The 16,728-nt window shown below is 43.8% G+C and overlaps 1 protein-coding gene across 6 annotated transcripts in view; it reads left to right on the forward strand.

Annotated features, from left to right (window-relative positions):
- FOXN3 (forkhead box N3) overlaps window positions 1-16,728 on the forward strand; it is a 500,879-nt gene that overhangs the window by 263,964 nt on the left and 220,187 nt on the right. For all 6 annotated transcript variants that reach the window (XM_030213917.1, XM_030213920.1, XM_030213919.1 and 3 more), the window contains exon 3: window positions 9,033-9,169. In XM_030213917.1, coding sequence (XP_030069777.1) covers window positions 9,033-9,169 — 137 coding nt within the window. The remainder of the gene's footprint in view (window positions 1-9,032; window positions 9,170-16,728) is intronic.

A 16,728-nucleotide genomic window follows, 5' to 3' on the forward strand; every position in this document is an offset into this window, starting at 1 on the left:
TTTAAGTAGCGTAGATGGTTGCTTCTTTTTGGGATTGTGCCAGGTATTTGTGATCTGGACTGGCCACTGTTGGAAACAGGATACTGGGCTAAATGGACGTTTGATCTGACCAATCACAGCAACTCTGTGTTCTTAGAATTTAATTCCTTTTTCTGTTTAGGAAAGAGCTTACTTTATTACAAATATTTCTCTGAGGAGAATAGTTTTTCATAGATCATTGGAAGGCAACAGTTATCCCTAACGCTAAAAACAAAGTTGATTGTGGACACACAAATTCATGTCCTCTAGATTTATAGTACTTTTATAAATACGACACCATCCTTAAAATCCAAAACTAGCAATTTGTATTCTTATTTCTAGACTAGTAAAAAAGGCCCGTTCCCGTTTTAAAGGAAACTGGCGCTAGCAAGGTTTTCCTCGGAGTGTGTATGTTTGAGAGAGAGTGTGTGAGAGTGACTGTGTGAGAGAGAGTGAATGTGCGAGTGTGTGTGACAGAGAGAGAGTGAGACTGGGTGTGAGTGTGTGTGAGAGTGACTGTGTGAGAGAGAGTGAATGTGCGAGTGTGTGTGACAGAGAGAGAGTGAGATTGGGTGTGAGTGTGTGTGAGAATGAGAGTATGTGCCAGGGTCCCCCCCTCCCTCCCTCCCACCTAGTTCCAGGGTCCCCCCCCCTCTGTCCCAGTTGCAAGGGGGTCCCCCTCCCTCCCTTTTTCCCAGTTGCAGGGTCCCCCCTCCCCATCCGTCCCTCCCTCCCTGAATTTAAAAACGACAGTGTGAAGCAGCAGCTCATAGTTTTGGTTGTTTTTGTAGTGTATAGGAATGACGGCTGCGTATGGGATTGGAAACCTAGATCAACCAATGTGCTTCCTTGCTTACCTCGGCTCTCGCCGTCTCGCCGCCGTCCCTCTTCGTTGTCTCTGACGGTCGGACCCACTGATGTTCCTCCCCCCTGTATTCTGATTCGCCAGTCGCACCATTCCGCCGCCCTCCCTCTTCGTCCTCTCCGATCTCCGACAGTCCAAATGTTGGGGAGGGAGGGCGGCAGCGTTTTTTGAGGTTGGAGTGTTGAACTTTGTGGGAGTGGCGTGAGGGCGGTTAGTTTACGTGGAGGGGGCGGAGTGTGGGAGGGGCGTGAGGGGGAACGTCAGAGTGTGGGAGGGGCGTGAGATGGGACGTCACTGATGGTGCCTCGCAGACCACTGGATCCACGGTCCCAGGCACAGAACGTTGGAGGTGAGAATTATATTATAGGATAGTTTGTTTTATTAGAGCCGTAGTGTATTAACAGCCTGTTCAAACTTCATGGGCAAGCTATATCTCCTCTACGGGGAGGGAGGGGGAATGGTCTGCCAGTCTGGTTAGAGTTTTCTGACCAGTATCATCTTCTTATGAAGGACATCGGTGCTGGCAGTAGGACCAAATTCATCTGTAAGGTAATGTATATTGCCAAATGTTAGCGAACTGATTGAAAATATTCTGCCTCTGGGCTATGCAGTGCTGATTCTTCAAACCATAAATGGTCGCGACGGTCTTGATTTGTTGAATTCTGCAACCCTAGGTAACTTACTTCCTGTAGTGCTTTCAGCCTCGTTTGCAAGCCTCCTGACAGAATCACCGAAGACTGTTGGTGAAAGTGGAAAATCTAGGTGATCAAATTGATAGAAAAGCCGTCGTACTTTCTTGCAGCTATTGTATGATCAGGTAGCAGGGATGGATGTTGGAGTCAAAAATATGTTTGTATAATACTCAGGGCTTGTTTTGAGGGAGTACTGAGTACCGGCACCTTTTCTATTGTCTGCTAAAATTGACCCATGGTCCCCAAGTTTTAATGAAAGAGCTCAGGCTCTACTCACCAAGTCTGCCTTGTCATAGATTCTGTGACTGTTTGCAGGGGGCCTGGCTATTGTGGGGTGGGTCCCTCAGTGATCACCCCACCCCTAAAGGGTGGCCTAGCATTTGAGTACCGGCACCTTTTTCACTAGAAGAAATGCACTGATAATCAGGGTTGCCAGCTGGGAATAATTTTCCCAGCCCAAAACGAGCCGTAAACCCGCCCGTAGCCAATCCCCGTCTTCCATGTCACCGAACCCCGCCTCCCACGTCACTAACCCCGCCCCTACGTCATCCCTGACGTCAACCCCGCCCGGAAAAGCTTCTATTGGACCAAATTGGACCAATAGAAGCCCCGGAAAAAACCGCCGAACTCGCACAGCGGCGAACCGCATCCCGCGGCCGGTGAAATTTTCCTGCCGCCGCTGGCAAAAACCCGCCCAATTGGGCGGTAAAACCGCCCACCTGGCAACAATGCTGATAATACTCTTTAACAGTCGTGATGAGCAGTTGAGGCCAGAACCTTCAAACTAGAAGTGACATCATATAACTTCCTGTATTGACTCCTCCTTCAGTAGTCAACAAGCAAGCTGCATATTTGTTATACCTGTTATGAACTGATGAAAGGAAGTTGTTTAGTTATTTACATTGCTTAGTATGAACTCATGCTGTTCAGCAGAGAAGTGCTTAGAAATACCATGTAATAAACAGTGTGAGCTCAACAGGTGGCAAAAGCTAGTTCTTTCACCTAGTTGAGGAAGTGAAACTAGAGGAGGTGAGTTTGGGGGGAGGGAGCGAAGTCTTTTCCGAGTCTGAAAAAAAATCTGCTTCTGTAATAATGAGCAAACCTGTTAACACTTGTATTTATCATACCATTCAGATATCTTTTTGTTGCTACTAATGGACCTGATTTAATAAGCTCTCTTTCCCATTGATACAGAATGAGAAAAGGCTGTACTATATTGGCGGCAGTGCCCATGAGACTTAACCTGTGTTCTTTGTTTCTAAAAGAAAAGAATCCGTAATGAAAGAGCAAGGTCTTTCTCTGGTGGGCAGTAATTGAAATGGAGTTAGAATAAGACAGCTTATTTTCGGAACCAAAAGTATTCCTTTCTTAAGCTGGGTAATACAGAGACTGGTATTCACTTTGCTAATTGTTCTTTGGATAGAAAGAGTAAGGATCTGATTTACTAATGAATTTCTTCATGGGCACGATATGTTATTTTAGCAGCCGTATTTGTTCTGGAGAAAACTGGATTCTTTCCTGGTTGTGATTTGATCTGATTGGAGAGTTTTACGAAATTGAAAGCACACAAGTTGCGTCTTCGAAGGTGTCCGAGTACATCATTTTATTTTTGTTACATTTGTACCCCGCGCTTTCCCACTCGTGGCAGGCTCAATGCGGCTTACATGGGGCAATGGAGGGTTAGGTGACTTGCCCAGAGTCACAAGGAGCTGCCTGTGCCTGAAGTGGGAATCGAACTCAGTTCCCCAGGAGCAAAGTCTACCACCCTAACCACTAGGCCACTCCTCCACTGTTGTTACTATTTGAGATTCTACATGGAATGTTGCTATTCCACTAGCAACATTCCATGTAGAAGTCTGCCCTTGCAGATCACCAATGTGGCCGCGCAGGCTTCTGCTTCTGTGAGTCTGATGTCCTGGACGTCAGACTCACAGAAACAGAAGCCTGCGCAGCCTTCTACATGGAATGTTGCTAGTGGAATAGCAACATTCCATGTAGAATCTCCAATAGTAGCAACATTCCATCTAGGATCTCCAATAGTAGCAACATTCCATGTAGAATCTCCAATAGTATCTATTTTATTTTTGTTACATTTGTACCCCGCGCTTTCCCACTCATGGCAGGCTCAATGCGGCTTACATGGGGCAATGGAGGGTTAAGTGACTTGCCCAGAGTCACAAGGAGCTGCCTGTGCCTGAAGTGGGAATTGAACTCAGTTCCCCAGGACCAAAGTCCACCACCCTAACCACTAGGCCACTCCTCCACTGTTGCTACTATTGGAGATTCTACATGGAATGTTGCTATTCCACTAGCAACATTCCATGTAGAAGTCGGCCCTTGCGGATCACCAATGTGGCCGCGCAGGCTTCTGCTTCTGTGAGTCTGACATCAGACTCACAGAAACAGAAGCCTGCGCAGCCTTCTACATGGAATGTTGCTATTGGAATAGCAACATTCCATGTAGAATCTCCAATAGTATCTATTTTATTTTTGTTACATTTGTACCCCGCGCTTTCCCACTCATGGCAGGCTCAATGCAGCTTACATGGGGCAATGGAGGGTTAAGTGACTTGCCCAGAGTCACAAGGAGCTGCCTGTGCCTGAAGTGGGAATCAAACTCAGTTCCTCAGTTCCCCAGGACCAGAGTCCACCACCCTAACCACTAGGCCACTCCTCTCTTGGGTAATTATATTGTTGCTAATATTGGCCTTTCTTCCTAGCAGCTTACTGCAGCATAGCAGTCCTTTTGGACACCAGGCCCATCATTTAATGTTCAAGTACATATTGTGTTGTCATTGCAAGTAGTCTACCATGCCATACTTTGTATTGTTGTTCGAATATTTTTACTGCTCTAATTGCCTACTGCTCATGTTTGATCTATTCTTACTGTACACCGCCTTGAGTGAATTCCTTCAAAAAGGTGGTACATAAATCTTAATAAATAATACCAGCATGCTGAGAGTTCCTCCTAATTTATACCTCCCCCCCCCCCCCCCCCCCCCAAAAAAAAAAAAAAATCTCTTTGGAGTTCAGCACAAGTGCACTCTGGAGGAACCACTAGGTGTAATTGTAGAACCACCTGCCAGATTGCCTGTATTACTACCAAAGGGCTACAGATGAGGTCTGTGATCTCTGGCTAATTCTTGTACTGGGCCAAGAAAAGGTATCAAAACCAGAAAGGAATCTTCAAAGCAGGAAACCTGAAACCCTAAAATTCATGAATGGTAAAAGCCGGAACTGTGTGGGAAAACACTAATTTAAAAACGGTAAGGAATCCTTTATCTCTTAAACTGACAATATATTTCATAGAGTCAGGGCACAAATGGATAAAACCACTTTGTAGACCTGTAAAAATGTTTTTCACAGTGCTTTACATGGCTCATGGTGGAAGAGAAATTTATCCCATGAACGTAGAGTAGTCTGTATCTTGAGACTGGAGGTGATGAACAAGAGGGGCAGATTCTCCCTTCACCACACTGAGTTGGCTGTGCTTGAGCAGAATCCCCTATCTGGCAAGGAGAGGCCACATTGTTAAGAGTTTGAAGCACTGCTAAGATTATCAGGGAGTCTTTTATCCACTCCTTAGTCACTTGTTGCCTGGGAGACAAATGTAATCCAAAGGGGGTTTTTTTTTTCCCTCCTCATTCGATCGGAGACACTATTGACTCTTGGCACTGGAGGAGTTTCTGGAGCAGCACGCCGACTGTCATAAGATGGAAATGAATCACTGAGAAAGTGGTCTAAACTCCTTATTGACTTTTCTTCTCCGATTACGCCGTATTTAGAAATTGGAGCAGAAAATGAAGCACAGTGGGGTGGCAGGAATTTTCTTCAAGAAGAAGATTGTAACAAATAGCATTGGTGGGTCTCATTTCCAATTAGCTCTTAGTGGATAAGAGAGTTATTTGTATAAAAATTAAGCCCATCAAATAAAGAATGCAGTCGGTGACCTGTTATTAACTTTCAAAGAAAATATGTTTGGCTCTACTAGGCTTTCGTATAAGAGTTTTATGTTTTAAAGAATTTCAGTAGTTCACTAGATCTTGAAAAACGATTCTGGCATGGCAGTGGCTTAACCTTTTCAGAGGTATTTACTAATTTATGAACAAAATACAGTGTTATTGCATAGACATTTACGCATACAAGATAGTGCTAAACTACACAGAAAAAGTTTTGTCTGCAAACCCATGCAACATTTTCATTGTTTATAGATAAAATGACACCACAAGTTTTGTAAGAATGAAGAGTCTAACACTTAGCCTTTCTTTTCAAAGTGTTAGATTTTCCTTCTGTTCTTACAAAATGTTCCTTTCATTCTTACAAAACTACAGTGCCGTAGCGAGGGCGGCTGACTCCCGGGGCGGGTCGCCGCTGCACACCCCCCTCCTCAGCGCGCACCCTCCCCTAGAGCGCGATCTTACTTAGTTTAGAACAGGGGCGTATCTGGACTATGGCAGTAGGGGGGCCAGAGCCAGAGGGAGGGGGCACATTTTAGCCCCCCCCCCTCGCCACCAATGACACTCTCCACCCCCTCCCGCCGCCGCCAACCCTCCCCCGCTGCCGTGGCTTACCTTTGCTGGCAGGGGACCCCAACCCCTCGCCAGCCAAGGTCCTCTCTTCCATGCAGGCTGCAAGTTGCAATGCTTCCTGTTCTTCTGAGTCTGACGTCCTGCACGTACAACGCGCAGGACGTCAGACTGAGTTCCAAATTCTGAGTCTGACTTCCTACACGTTGTACGTGCAGGACGTCAGACTCAGAAGAATAGGAAGCGTTGCAACTTGCATCCTGCACGGAAGAGAGGACTTCGGCTGGCGGGGGCTTGGGGTCCCCCGCCAGCAAAGATCGGCGACGGGTTGGTGGCGGGCGTGCGGAAGGGAGGGGGAGGTGGAGAGGGTCGATGGTAGGGGGTCCAGGGCGAAATCTGTGGGGGCCCAGGCCCCTGTGGCCCCACGCAGATACGCCCCTGGTGTAGAAGCGGGCGGGAGGGCCGATCCGCCCCCGAGTCCACATCGCTGGGAGCTGCGTCGTCTCCATTGGTTCCTTGCTCTCTCTGCCCCGGAACAGGAAGTAACCTGTTCCAGGGCAGAGGGAGCAAGGAACCAATAGAGGCGACACCCCCCCCCCCAGCGGCGTGCACCCGGGGCGGACCGCCCCCCCGCCCCCCCCCCCCCCCCCCCCCCTTCCTACGCCAGTGCAAAACTTCTAATGTTTTTGTTAAACTATAAAAATATTGCGTGGATTTGTAAACAAAACCTTTTCTGTGGAGTTTGGGCTCTTCAGCTTGGAAAAGAGATGGATGAGGGGAGAGATGATGGAGGTCTACAAAATCCCGAGTGCTGTAGAATGAGGACACTCGATGGAGTTACATTGAAATACTTTTAAAAACAAATAGGAGTAAATGTTTTTTTTTCACTCAACGAATAGTTAAGCTCTGGAACTCCTTGCTGGAGGAGGTGGTAACAGAAGTTAGCATATCTGGGTTTAAAAAAAAAGATTTGGACAAGTTCCTGGAGGAAAAGTCCATAGTCTGCTATCGAGAGAGGCAACTGCTTTCCCTGTGATTTGTAGTATGGGGTGTTGCCACGATTTGGGTTTCTGCCAGGAACTTGTGATCTGGCTTGGCCACTGTTTGGAAAACAGGCTACTGGGCTAGATGGGACCACTGGTCTGACCCAGTATGGCTTACCCTTATGTTCTTATGTTAATGGCCTTTATTTTAGAAGCCCTGTTCTCTGAAACCTGATTTTAGAAACTCCGTATTTACACATGTAAATCTACACATAACAAGGATGTGGGGCTTGGGTGAAACCAAAATCTACATGTGTATTCCCTATTTTGAGAAAGGAATGCACGTTTATGTCCCAGTGTATCAGCGCCGAGATTTACAGCTGCTCCCTGGCGCACGCAGATTTTTTTTTTAAGTGCCTATTTCGGCCAGCCCTATACAGGAAGGGTTATGGGAAGTACACTCCTGAATTTCCTATTGTTTATTCCCCCCCCTATAATGTAAAACCAAATAAAGTTTTTGCAGTCTCTGTAGTTAATTAAGAGCATTCAAACCTGTAGGTTTCCAAAATGGCAGTTTCCTCCGTTAATATTTTCATGTTTGAAATTGTAAAAGGGATGCTCCCACCACACATGCTGCCACGTACACATGTATTTTAGAAAAGACTGTGTACGTAGGTGGATCCTTTTCTGAAATACTACCAGAATTGTACACGGCCCAACCTGGACACCCCAGTTCCGTTTTCTATTTAAAATTGACCTTCATGCAAATAGTTGCCAGTTTGCTTGGTGTCTGGCTACTCCTTCCTTCCTAAATACTAAAAATGGAAAGGTAACTTTAAAGTGATCTGTCTTCTTTTTGCCAGGTGCCCTGTCCTTGAAAGATCAGTTTCCTGGGCTGTTTCATCTTGACAGATGGGTTGGTAGTTTGAATGGTCTCCATTTTGTCAAACACCAGTAACTCTTCAGAGGGCAGAGGGGTGAATCCTCTCGTCTTCTGTTTGGAAAAAAGTAAATATTTGCCAGGAGCCTTATCAAAATGACTTCTGTACAGCAGGTCAATTGAAAGCGTGCTTCCACCGTAGCAATCAATAATCACAAGTGCTGTTGGATTTAAATCTCTGTTTAAAGTGCCGAAGGAGAAGTAAAATGAGGTAGCATAAAGCGTCTGAAAGTTGACTGTACAGTACTTCATTAGTTTAGTACTGAAATGGTCGGTGTAAAGACCTGCTCTTTTGTTCGACCTTGCATGGTATAAACAGAGATTTGAGTGTGTTGCTGTGAACCAGAGAATAAATATTGAATTTTGGCAAAGGCCATGTACTGGCGGCTCTCACTGCATAAATTCCTTTGTCTGCAAAGGGTAATTACTGGGACTGTTGGTTTAACAAATCAGGAAGGATTTAAGTTGTTCTTTCTGATAAATTTGCTAGAAAAAGAAAAGGCAACAAGTTGATCCATTATGTTTTGTTTATACTGGGATGACTTTTTTTTTTTTTTTTTAACAGTTGCAAAGTTTTTAGAAAACCCTTTATTCCCCGGTCTACCCTGCTTTTCTTTTTTGTATAAACAATAAAAGGAAAACACGTTTTAATACAAAGAACTTACTTGTTCTCATAATGCTGAAAAATATCAGACAACTATTTTGTTTGGAAATAATCAGATCCCTTGAATTTTTTTTTTTTTTTTTTTGTCTATCCTCCAATAATCTTACCAGTGATGGCTGCAGTTTGTTGCTTGGCAGTGTAACTGAAATCCTAGAATCAAAATGCCTCGCTGTTAGTAGTGCCAAATAAACATCAGATGAGCTGGAAACAAATGTGAGGCATTTTACCGGGCAAGAGCTTTTCGAAATGTGAATTTGCCTGAAACAGAAACATTGACCTTTATGATTTAAGATTGTGATTTAAGATGGTTTTTCTCTTTTCCTTTTTTTTTTTTTTTTTTGCAGAGTATTGGGAAAGGATCCTTGTGGTGTATAGACCCAGAGTATAGACAAAATCTTATCCAGGCTTTGAAAAAGACGCCCTATTCCCCATACTCGCATGTGTTCAATACACCTCCCACGTCTCCTCAGGCATATCAAAGGTAAGAGGACAGCAAAGTTTCTAATCAGTGCCTGTGCAGGCTGACTTTGGTTCTGGAAAATCCCTAGATCAGTCCTTGTACCTGATGTGCAGGCGAGAATTATCATAGTATTTGTTTGGTTTTTCATTTTTCTCTGTATTTACTGGTGGCATTTCTAAAGAACTGATTGCCATAAGCTAATGACAGAAGCAGCATTCTAAAGTTATTTATTTAATCTTATGTATCTTATTCTGCAAAAGTATGTTAATACCAATTTAATGTATATTCCTGCTTGAAACGTGGTTGGAAATAATCTGTAAAAAAAAATTACCTTTTTTTTTTTTGTTTGTTTCATGGTAAACTTTACCTTTGAGGCCATCCTCCTTTGTAGATGTTGATCAGCAGCTCCAAAGCTTTGCAGTCATGACTGGTTATGATGAAAAAAAATAAGTATCATTTCAGCAAAAAAAAAAAAAAAAAAAAAAAAAATGTTCCTGAAAACAGCCACAAGAAGTGCTGCAATGGAGCTCCCAGCTCTTCTCTGCTATGGCTGCCCAGCAGGCCAGTGACTCCACTTCACTCAATAACTTGCCAGTGTTTACACAGTGTGTTTTAAGAGCTGCAGGTTTGTTAGGTTTTTGTTGTCACTGCAACTATGGAGTCTCCTTGTGAACTGTGCTTTTGAGTAACAAAAGCCACTCTCTTGTGCTTATGCTCCGTGGTTTTTTTTTTTTTTCCCTGCTGCTTTTAGCCCTCTAGGTTTTCAGGAGAAAAAACCCAAAGTGCATTTCTTCAACTCTTTTTGTAATGGGAATAGACTAATTTATCTGCCAGCTAGTCAAAGGGAGTCATTTTCTCAGGTTAGAATTAATTAAAAGGAGTTTTAATTTCTTTCCCCCCACCCTCAATTATACAAAAAAAACAACGGTTAATAAATAGCAAAAGTCAGTGCTCTTCCGTGTTTCTGTGTCTGGGGATAAATTCTCAATAAATCGCATTGTAGCTTACAGATATCATGTTTTACCTTTTTTTTTTTTTCACGGTTTATATATTTTTCGTGACTGCAAGGTCATGTTTTTGTTTTTTTAAAGTATCTTCCTCTTCTGTAGCGAATGAATTCGATGTTTGCACCCAAATCATGCGATTAGGGGGAAAATTGTCTGTAGACTGCTACTGTACACCGATTATGGACTCTCTGGATTCATAACGCGATTTCAGTGCTGTGTTTGAAATTAGAATAATGTGCAAATTCCTTTGCAAGTCCAATATTTGTTCTGCAAGAAGGAGTACAATGTGATCTTTTCAAGGAACATTAATGGCATTCTTGTGCATCTCAGTCGAGGCGCACTTCATCACATGCCTAGACAATCAATCTTTTAGTAAGAGATGGGAGGAACAGCTGGGCTTTAGGAGAACACTGCTGTATGGCTGCCCTTGCTTAGGCGATTAGCGTGATGGTAACCATAGTAACTGGTGTTGCTATAGCAACGCATAGCTGAGACAGGTGCAGTTGCATCACAAGGCTGTTTGTTGCCTGGCAAAAGCACAGGCCATTAACGCGTAGATGTACACCGTTGCCTTGGCAACAAATAATCCGACATAGCTACTACAGTTGGCCTGAAGCCTTTTTTTTTTTTTGTTGAAATATGTTTATTGAACACTTAACAAAGAAGTATGTAGATGACATCACAAATACCTGGATCGACTCCGCCCCCCCCCCTTATCCCCATCCCTTAATAGCCATGATATACACTGTTACTGCCCCAGTCGAACTAGTTGATGCTTCAGCAAGTTAACCATTTAATATGTGGCTGCGAGTCACATGGGGCAAAGTGTTCCAGAAAGGCTCCCAAACGGTAGTCAAAATGCCGTCCCACACGGGTATCCCAATCATCTAATCCAGTCGGCTCCCAAACAGTAGTCAAAATGCCGTCCCACACGGGTATCCCAATCATCTAATCCAGTCGGCTCCCAAACAGTAGTCAAAATGCCATCCCACACGGGTATCCCAATCATCTAATCCAGTCGGCTCCCATACAGTAGTCAAAATGCCGTCCCACACGGGTAACCCAATCATCTAATCCAGTCGGCTCCCAAACAGTAGTCAAAATGCCGTCCCACACGGGTATCCCAATCATCTAATCCAGTCGGCTCCCAAACAGTAGTCAAAATGCCGTCCCACACGGGTATCCCAATCATCTAATCCAGTCCGTTCCATAGTAAGGAGCTGGATTATGGTTGAGCGCAAGAGAGATGGTATGGACAGATCTGAAAGAAGAGAAGGAGAGTTTTTATGCCATCCGTTTTTCTCATGTAGTTATGAGTTTTTGCGGTTGGTTTTTTTTTCTCTCTTTTTTTTTTTTTCTCCTCACTGGAACCAGTGATAGTATTCTACTCCTTTATTAAAATAGTGGACTAAGCTAATGTTGCAGTGTGTTCCCTATGAAGGAGGTTTTTGAGGTTCCTTGTTGATTTACTAGAAATGATCCCGATTGTGGAATTTTGGAGTTACAAGATGTCACACCATTGAATATTATTATTTCAAACTAATTTGGGTAATTAGAATTTAAACTAAGAGGGTTTGGAATTTCCCAGCTTCTTTACACAGATCTGAAAGAAGCCATTCAGTTAAAATCATCTTGATCCCCAATAGAATAATGCGCTTTAAGAAATCCTTCAATCGTCTAGGTATTGGATGTGTCGCATCAAATATCCAAAACAAGCTGTAGGAATTTAAGCGCCAATGAACGTGCCACATGTTTCCTTCCACCTGAACAATTAATATATCACCAGTATGTTTGAATGAAGGAACATGTCCAAAACTTGAGAGTCAGGATAGCTCGGGAACCCTGACACTTAGGACAATGACCTGTATGTAAAATCGCCATCTGAAAGGCCTGCCATGGTGCAATGTACGTAAGAAAGATGAATTTATAGCCAATTTCCCAATGAGTTGTATCAGTTTTCATACTCTTTAAATAACGCAGATATCTCTTTATATGGTCATCTTGTATGTCTACTTGAAGCTCTGTACTCCGCACCCTCACCAAGGAAGCATAGTCCACATCTACAGCTTGTTCTTGTGATGATATCGCAGTGGCACTGGAAGTTGAGCACGCAAGCAATAAAACGTATGCAAAATTTTTCTTCTGTGGTAAGCGTTGCTTGTGACAGAGAGGAGACAGTAGTGGTGTATCTGTCAATAAGCAAATGTATCAGCACTGCTTTGTGCACACTGAGTTGGCAGTTCAATCCATGACTGCAAAGAACCCCCTCATCTGTTAACACCTGATGTAGATATCTAATATCCTTTAATGCCCAACGCTGAAAGGTCAGTGATGTGTGACCTGGAGGGAATGCCCCATTTCCTTGTATTGGCAATCATTGGGTGGTGTGCGGAGCCCAACCCCATGACGCCTACAGAGCAAAAACTGTGTGTTGCAAAGGCTGATACAGGAAAGTATATGGTACTAGCCCCCCCCCCCCCCACCCTTAGGTAGCGATGAAGCAAATAACTAAAGTGGTATGGGCGCCCCCTATTGGTTCCACGAAACAGGTCAATTTTCCTATACTTCTTTGGAACCAATTATTTCTGACGCATATGGTTGGGAAGGCGGACATTCAAAAGGCCCAGTCCACCCTTCTCTCGAGGTCAACAAACCTGACAAAAGGGCAAAATTGCGCTTTCTTCCCATCCCCACAGGTAGCTAAGCAATATCCCCACCAGCTGGTGCTCCGCGGCACCCGTCAACACCAGTGGCAGCATCTGGCAGTAATACAGCCATTGCGGTACTACCATCGTACTGTGTGACGCTATCTTACCCATCAAAGAGAGAGGATAAGTTTGCTAAGTTCTAAGTCTCATCTGTGTGGAGGCCAACAGGGGCTGTGTATTCCTTGAATAAAGCTGTGTAATATGGAATGATGATTCCTAAGTATCTAATGCAATTCTCTGCTCAAGTCAAAGGGAAGGATCTCCCATCCCCTCCATAAGAGTTCTGAAGAGATGCTTAAAAAGGTAACGCTACTGATTTATGTTTATTCAGGGACAATCCGGAGTGAAAAAACATATTCTGTCGCTACTGGATTATGGTAATTTGTCATATTTGAGTCTTTCTTCTAAGCGCCTTTCTAGGAATTTAAATGATTCGGAACTCAGCCACTAGGTTTATATTCCGGAAAACTCGGCTGAGCCGTAGAAGTTCTTTATTAGGAGTACTGCATTGGTTGCCTGTGAATTCTCGGATCATTTTTAAGGCGCTTTGCTTAGTTCAGAACTCTGCTGCACGTCTTATCTTCCGCCTGGACCGATATACTCGTATCACCCCTCTCCTCGAGTCACTTCACTGGCTTCCGATCAGGTACCGCATTCAGTTCAAGCTTCTCCTACTAACCTACAAATGCACTCAATCTGCAGCCCCTCGTTACCTCTCTACCCTCATCTCCCCTTACACTCCTACCCGTAACCTCCGCTCACAGGACAAATCCCTCCTCTCAGTACCCTTCTCCACCACCGCCAACTCCAGGCTCTGCCCTTTCTGCCTCGCCTCACCCCACGCCTGGAACAAACTCCCTGAGCCCATACGCCAGGCCCCCTCCCTGCCCATCTTCAAATCCTTGCTCAAAGCCCACCTCTTCAATGTCGCCTTTGGCACCTAACCACTATTCCTCTATTCAGGAAATCTAGACTGCCCCAACTTGACATTTCGTCCTTTAGATTGTAAGCTCCTTTGAGCAGGGACTGTCCTTCTTTGTTAAACTGTACAGCGCTGCGTAACCCTAGTAGCGCTTTAGAAATGTTTAGTAGTAGTAGTAGTGTTAAGTTCTTGGTCCGTTTGTGCCCTGAAGGTGGATCTCAGTTGGTGAAAATGCTGAAATCTAGGATGGTTTCTTGAAAATGTGATTCCTTACTGCTAGCTTTTCCTTCAACTAAAAATATACGGTTTAAGGCCGTTTTTGCTCACTTTTTTTTTTTCTGGCTGTTTGTTATTGGAATAATCTCCCATGTGAACTACATATGAGTAATTACTTTTTGTTTCGTAAAACTTTGAAAACCTATTTATTTACTAGATTCGGGGGCCCTAATTTTATTTTTTTTTTTACTGCATGTAATGGTTTTTGTTTTCTTTGCATTTATGTAATTCCTGATGTTCTGTTGTCAACCTCTTTATATTGGTTAGAGAGGTGTGGTAGCCATGTTAGTCCACTCTTAAAGGTTATCAATAGAAATGAAACAAAATAAAACATGGAAAAGAAAATAAGATGATACCTTTTTTATTGGACATAACTTAATACATTTCTTGATTAGCTTTCGAAGGTTGCCCTTCTTCCAGATCGGGTTGTACATGGAATGCTGCTACTCTTTGAGATTCAGCGTGGAATCTTGTCACTCTTTAGCATTCCGGAATCTTGCTGTTCTTTGGGGTTCTACATGTAGAGAGGTGTGGTAGCCGTGTTAGTCCACTCTTAAAGGTTATCAATAGAAATGAAACAAAATAAAACATGGAAAAGAAAATAAGATGATACCTTTTTTTATTGGACATAACTTAATATAAGAAATGTATTAAGTTATGTCCAATAAAAAAGGTATCATCTTATTTTCTTTTCCATGTTTTATTTTGTTTGATTTCTATTGATAAACCTTTATATTGGTTGTAACTCGCCTTGAGTCTAAATTTAGAGAGTTGGCGAGAGAAAAATCCCTGATAACATAACACTCATCTACCATGCTCAGAAGGTGTGGGAGTGAAGTCTGAGGATCAGTTCGTTCGCAAAAGCCAAATTACCAGTTAGTGGCACGGGTGTAAGTGCTATTTATTCTTTAACTTATAAGCACAGCGTATAGAACTGCCCTTTTCATATTTAAAATTTTTGAAAGTTCCTTCTATTTATCTACAGAAATTTACTGTGAATAGAAGGCGCTTTGTTCATCCTGAGGTCTGCAGACACTGAATTTCGCGCACAGGGTAGCAGAAAAAAAATGCAAGTAGGCGATTCCTAAAAAACAGAGGGCATTTTCTTAATAAAGGCTTCATCTGAAAATATAAAGAGAGAAAGATAAGGGGAAGTGAAGGAATGTGGTCAAATGAGAAAGTAGAAATCTCAAGGAACCCTAGTACTGCCAATTTGCACTCACTCCACCCTGTTCACACAGCTGCCTGCCCCAGCAATCGCACGTCTGCACATTCTCATGCATGCATGCCCACACTGCCACATACGGTTCACACCTTCCTGTCCCACGCTTTCACACACCCACAAATGCACAGTGGCTTGTGTTTCCCCATGCACACACCTACTGATACCCCCAACCATGCCCCCCCCCCCCCACACATTCACATACCTGCCGATAAGCCAACTATACACTGAGCCAATTGAACCCCAACAATTTGGTCGTCTTAGAGCAGTGTTCATATTAGGGGCTTTACATAAAGAAGCCAAAGGGGGAGCTGCAACCAGCAGCCCAGCCTAGTGCCTCTGGGTAATGTTTAATGTCTGTGTACAGACACCAGTGACCAAAAGGGATGCCCTAGGCTCATGATACAGCATTTGATTTCCCTTCAGGAACTAATCCTCCAAGCCCATATACTGCAAGGTCTGGAATAAAAAGGGTGTGGCAACCTTATCAAATGCTTTTTCTGTGTCTAGACTCACCAGCATGCCAGGCAAGGGACAACTTTGCGGACATTTACTACCAACTGATGATGAGCGCTGTGTTTGCCGAGTTGGGAAAAGCAGTATTACTCACTGCAGTAGTGTAATATCCCTCTAAAGGACCCAGTAAATGTGTACTCAATAACTTTTATAGTATTATGAGGTAAATCATTCTGGCCTAGTGCCATCATGAAATGCCTAACACCCACCTGGGGTTAACCCTGTGGCCACCTGGAAGGTCTGTCCCCAGCACTGCTCAGGCCCACCTGTACCTGTGCACATGCTCTATACAGACACCCTCCTCCCACCGACTAAGTCCCGCTTGCCTCTGGGCGAGCCTTCCAGTGATTTCTAGGACACTGGGGCCACATTCTCAGGGGTCCCGCAGTTCCTAGAAATCACTCACAGATCTAAACCACAAACCACCAGGATTCTTAGTCGGTCCAGGACGATAGACCTAATAAACTAACAGGTTTATTATCAAAGTTGAATAGTGAACAAGGAAAAAATAAAAGTGAAATCAGGAAACAATAACAGGTAACTGAATAAGGATCAATATTAAAACTATCTAAACATTTTGTTACTACCTGGGTAGCACCTGGGGAGTTTCAGGAAAATAACTGGTCTCAGGGCAGAGATGATCAACTTTAGCACTCCCTAGCTGAGACTGGGGAAAATCCAGTGTCTCCTGGCTGGATTTGAATTCCAGGGCCAGTCCGAGGCCAGAGCACTAACTTTGAAAGTATCTGTCCAGTGGGCACTACAGGTTGCTTTCCCACAGGGCTTAAACTGTAAAAGAAAACAGTCTTTTGTACAACAGCTTTAAAACAGAAAACAAATACCACCTGCTGACCAAACAAGAGACATACACTGCATGAAAAAATCAATATAGTTCACTGGCTTGAAAACCCCCTGTTTCCACCACAGGG

This window comes from Microcaecilia unicolor, chromosome 9 (genome assembly GCF_901765095.1).
Source record: "Microcaecilia unicolor chromosome 9, aMicUni1.1, whole genome shotgun sequence".
Classification (NCBI taxonomy): domain Eukaryota; kingdom Metazoa; phylum Chordata; class Amphibia; order Gymnophiona; family Siphonopidae; genus Microcaecilia; species Microcaecilia unicolor.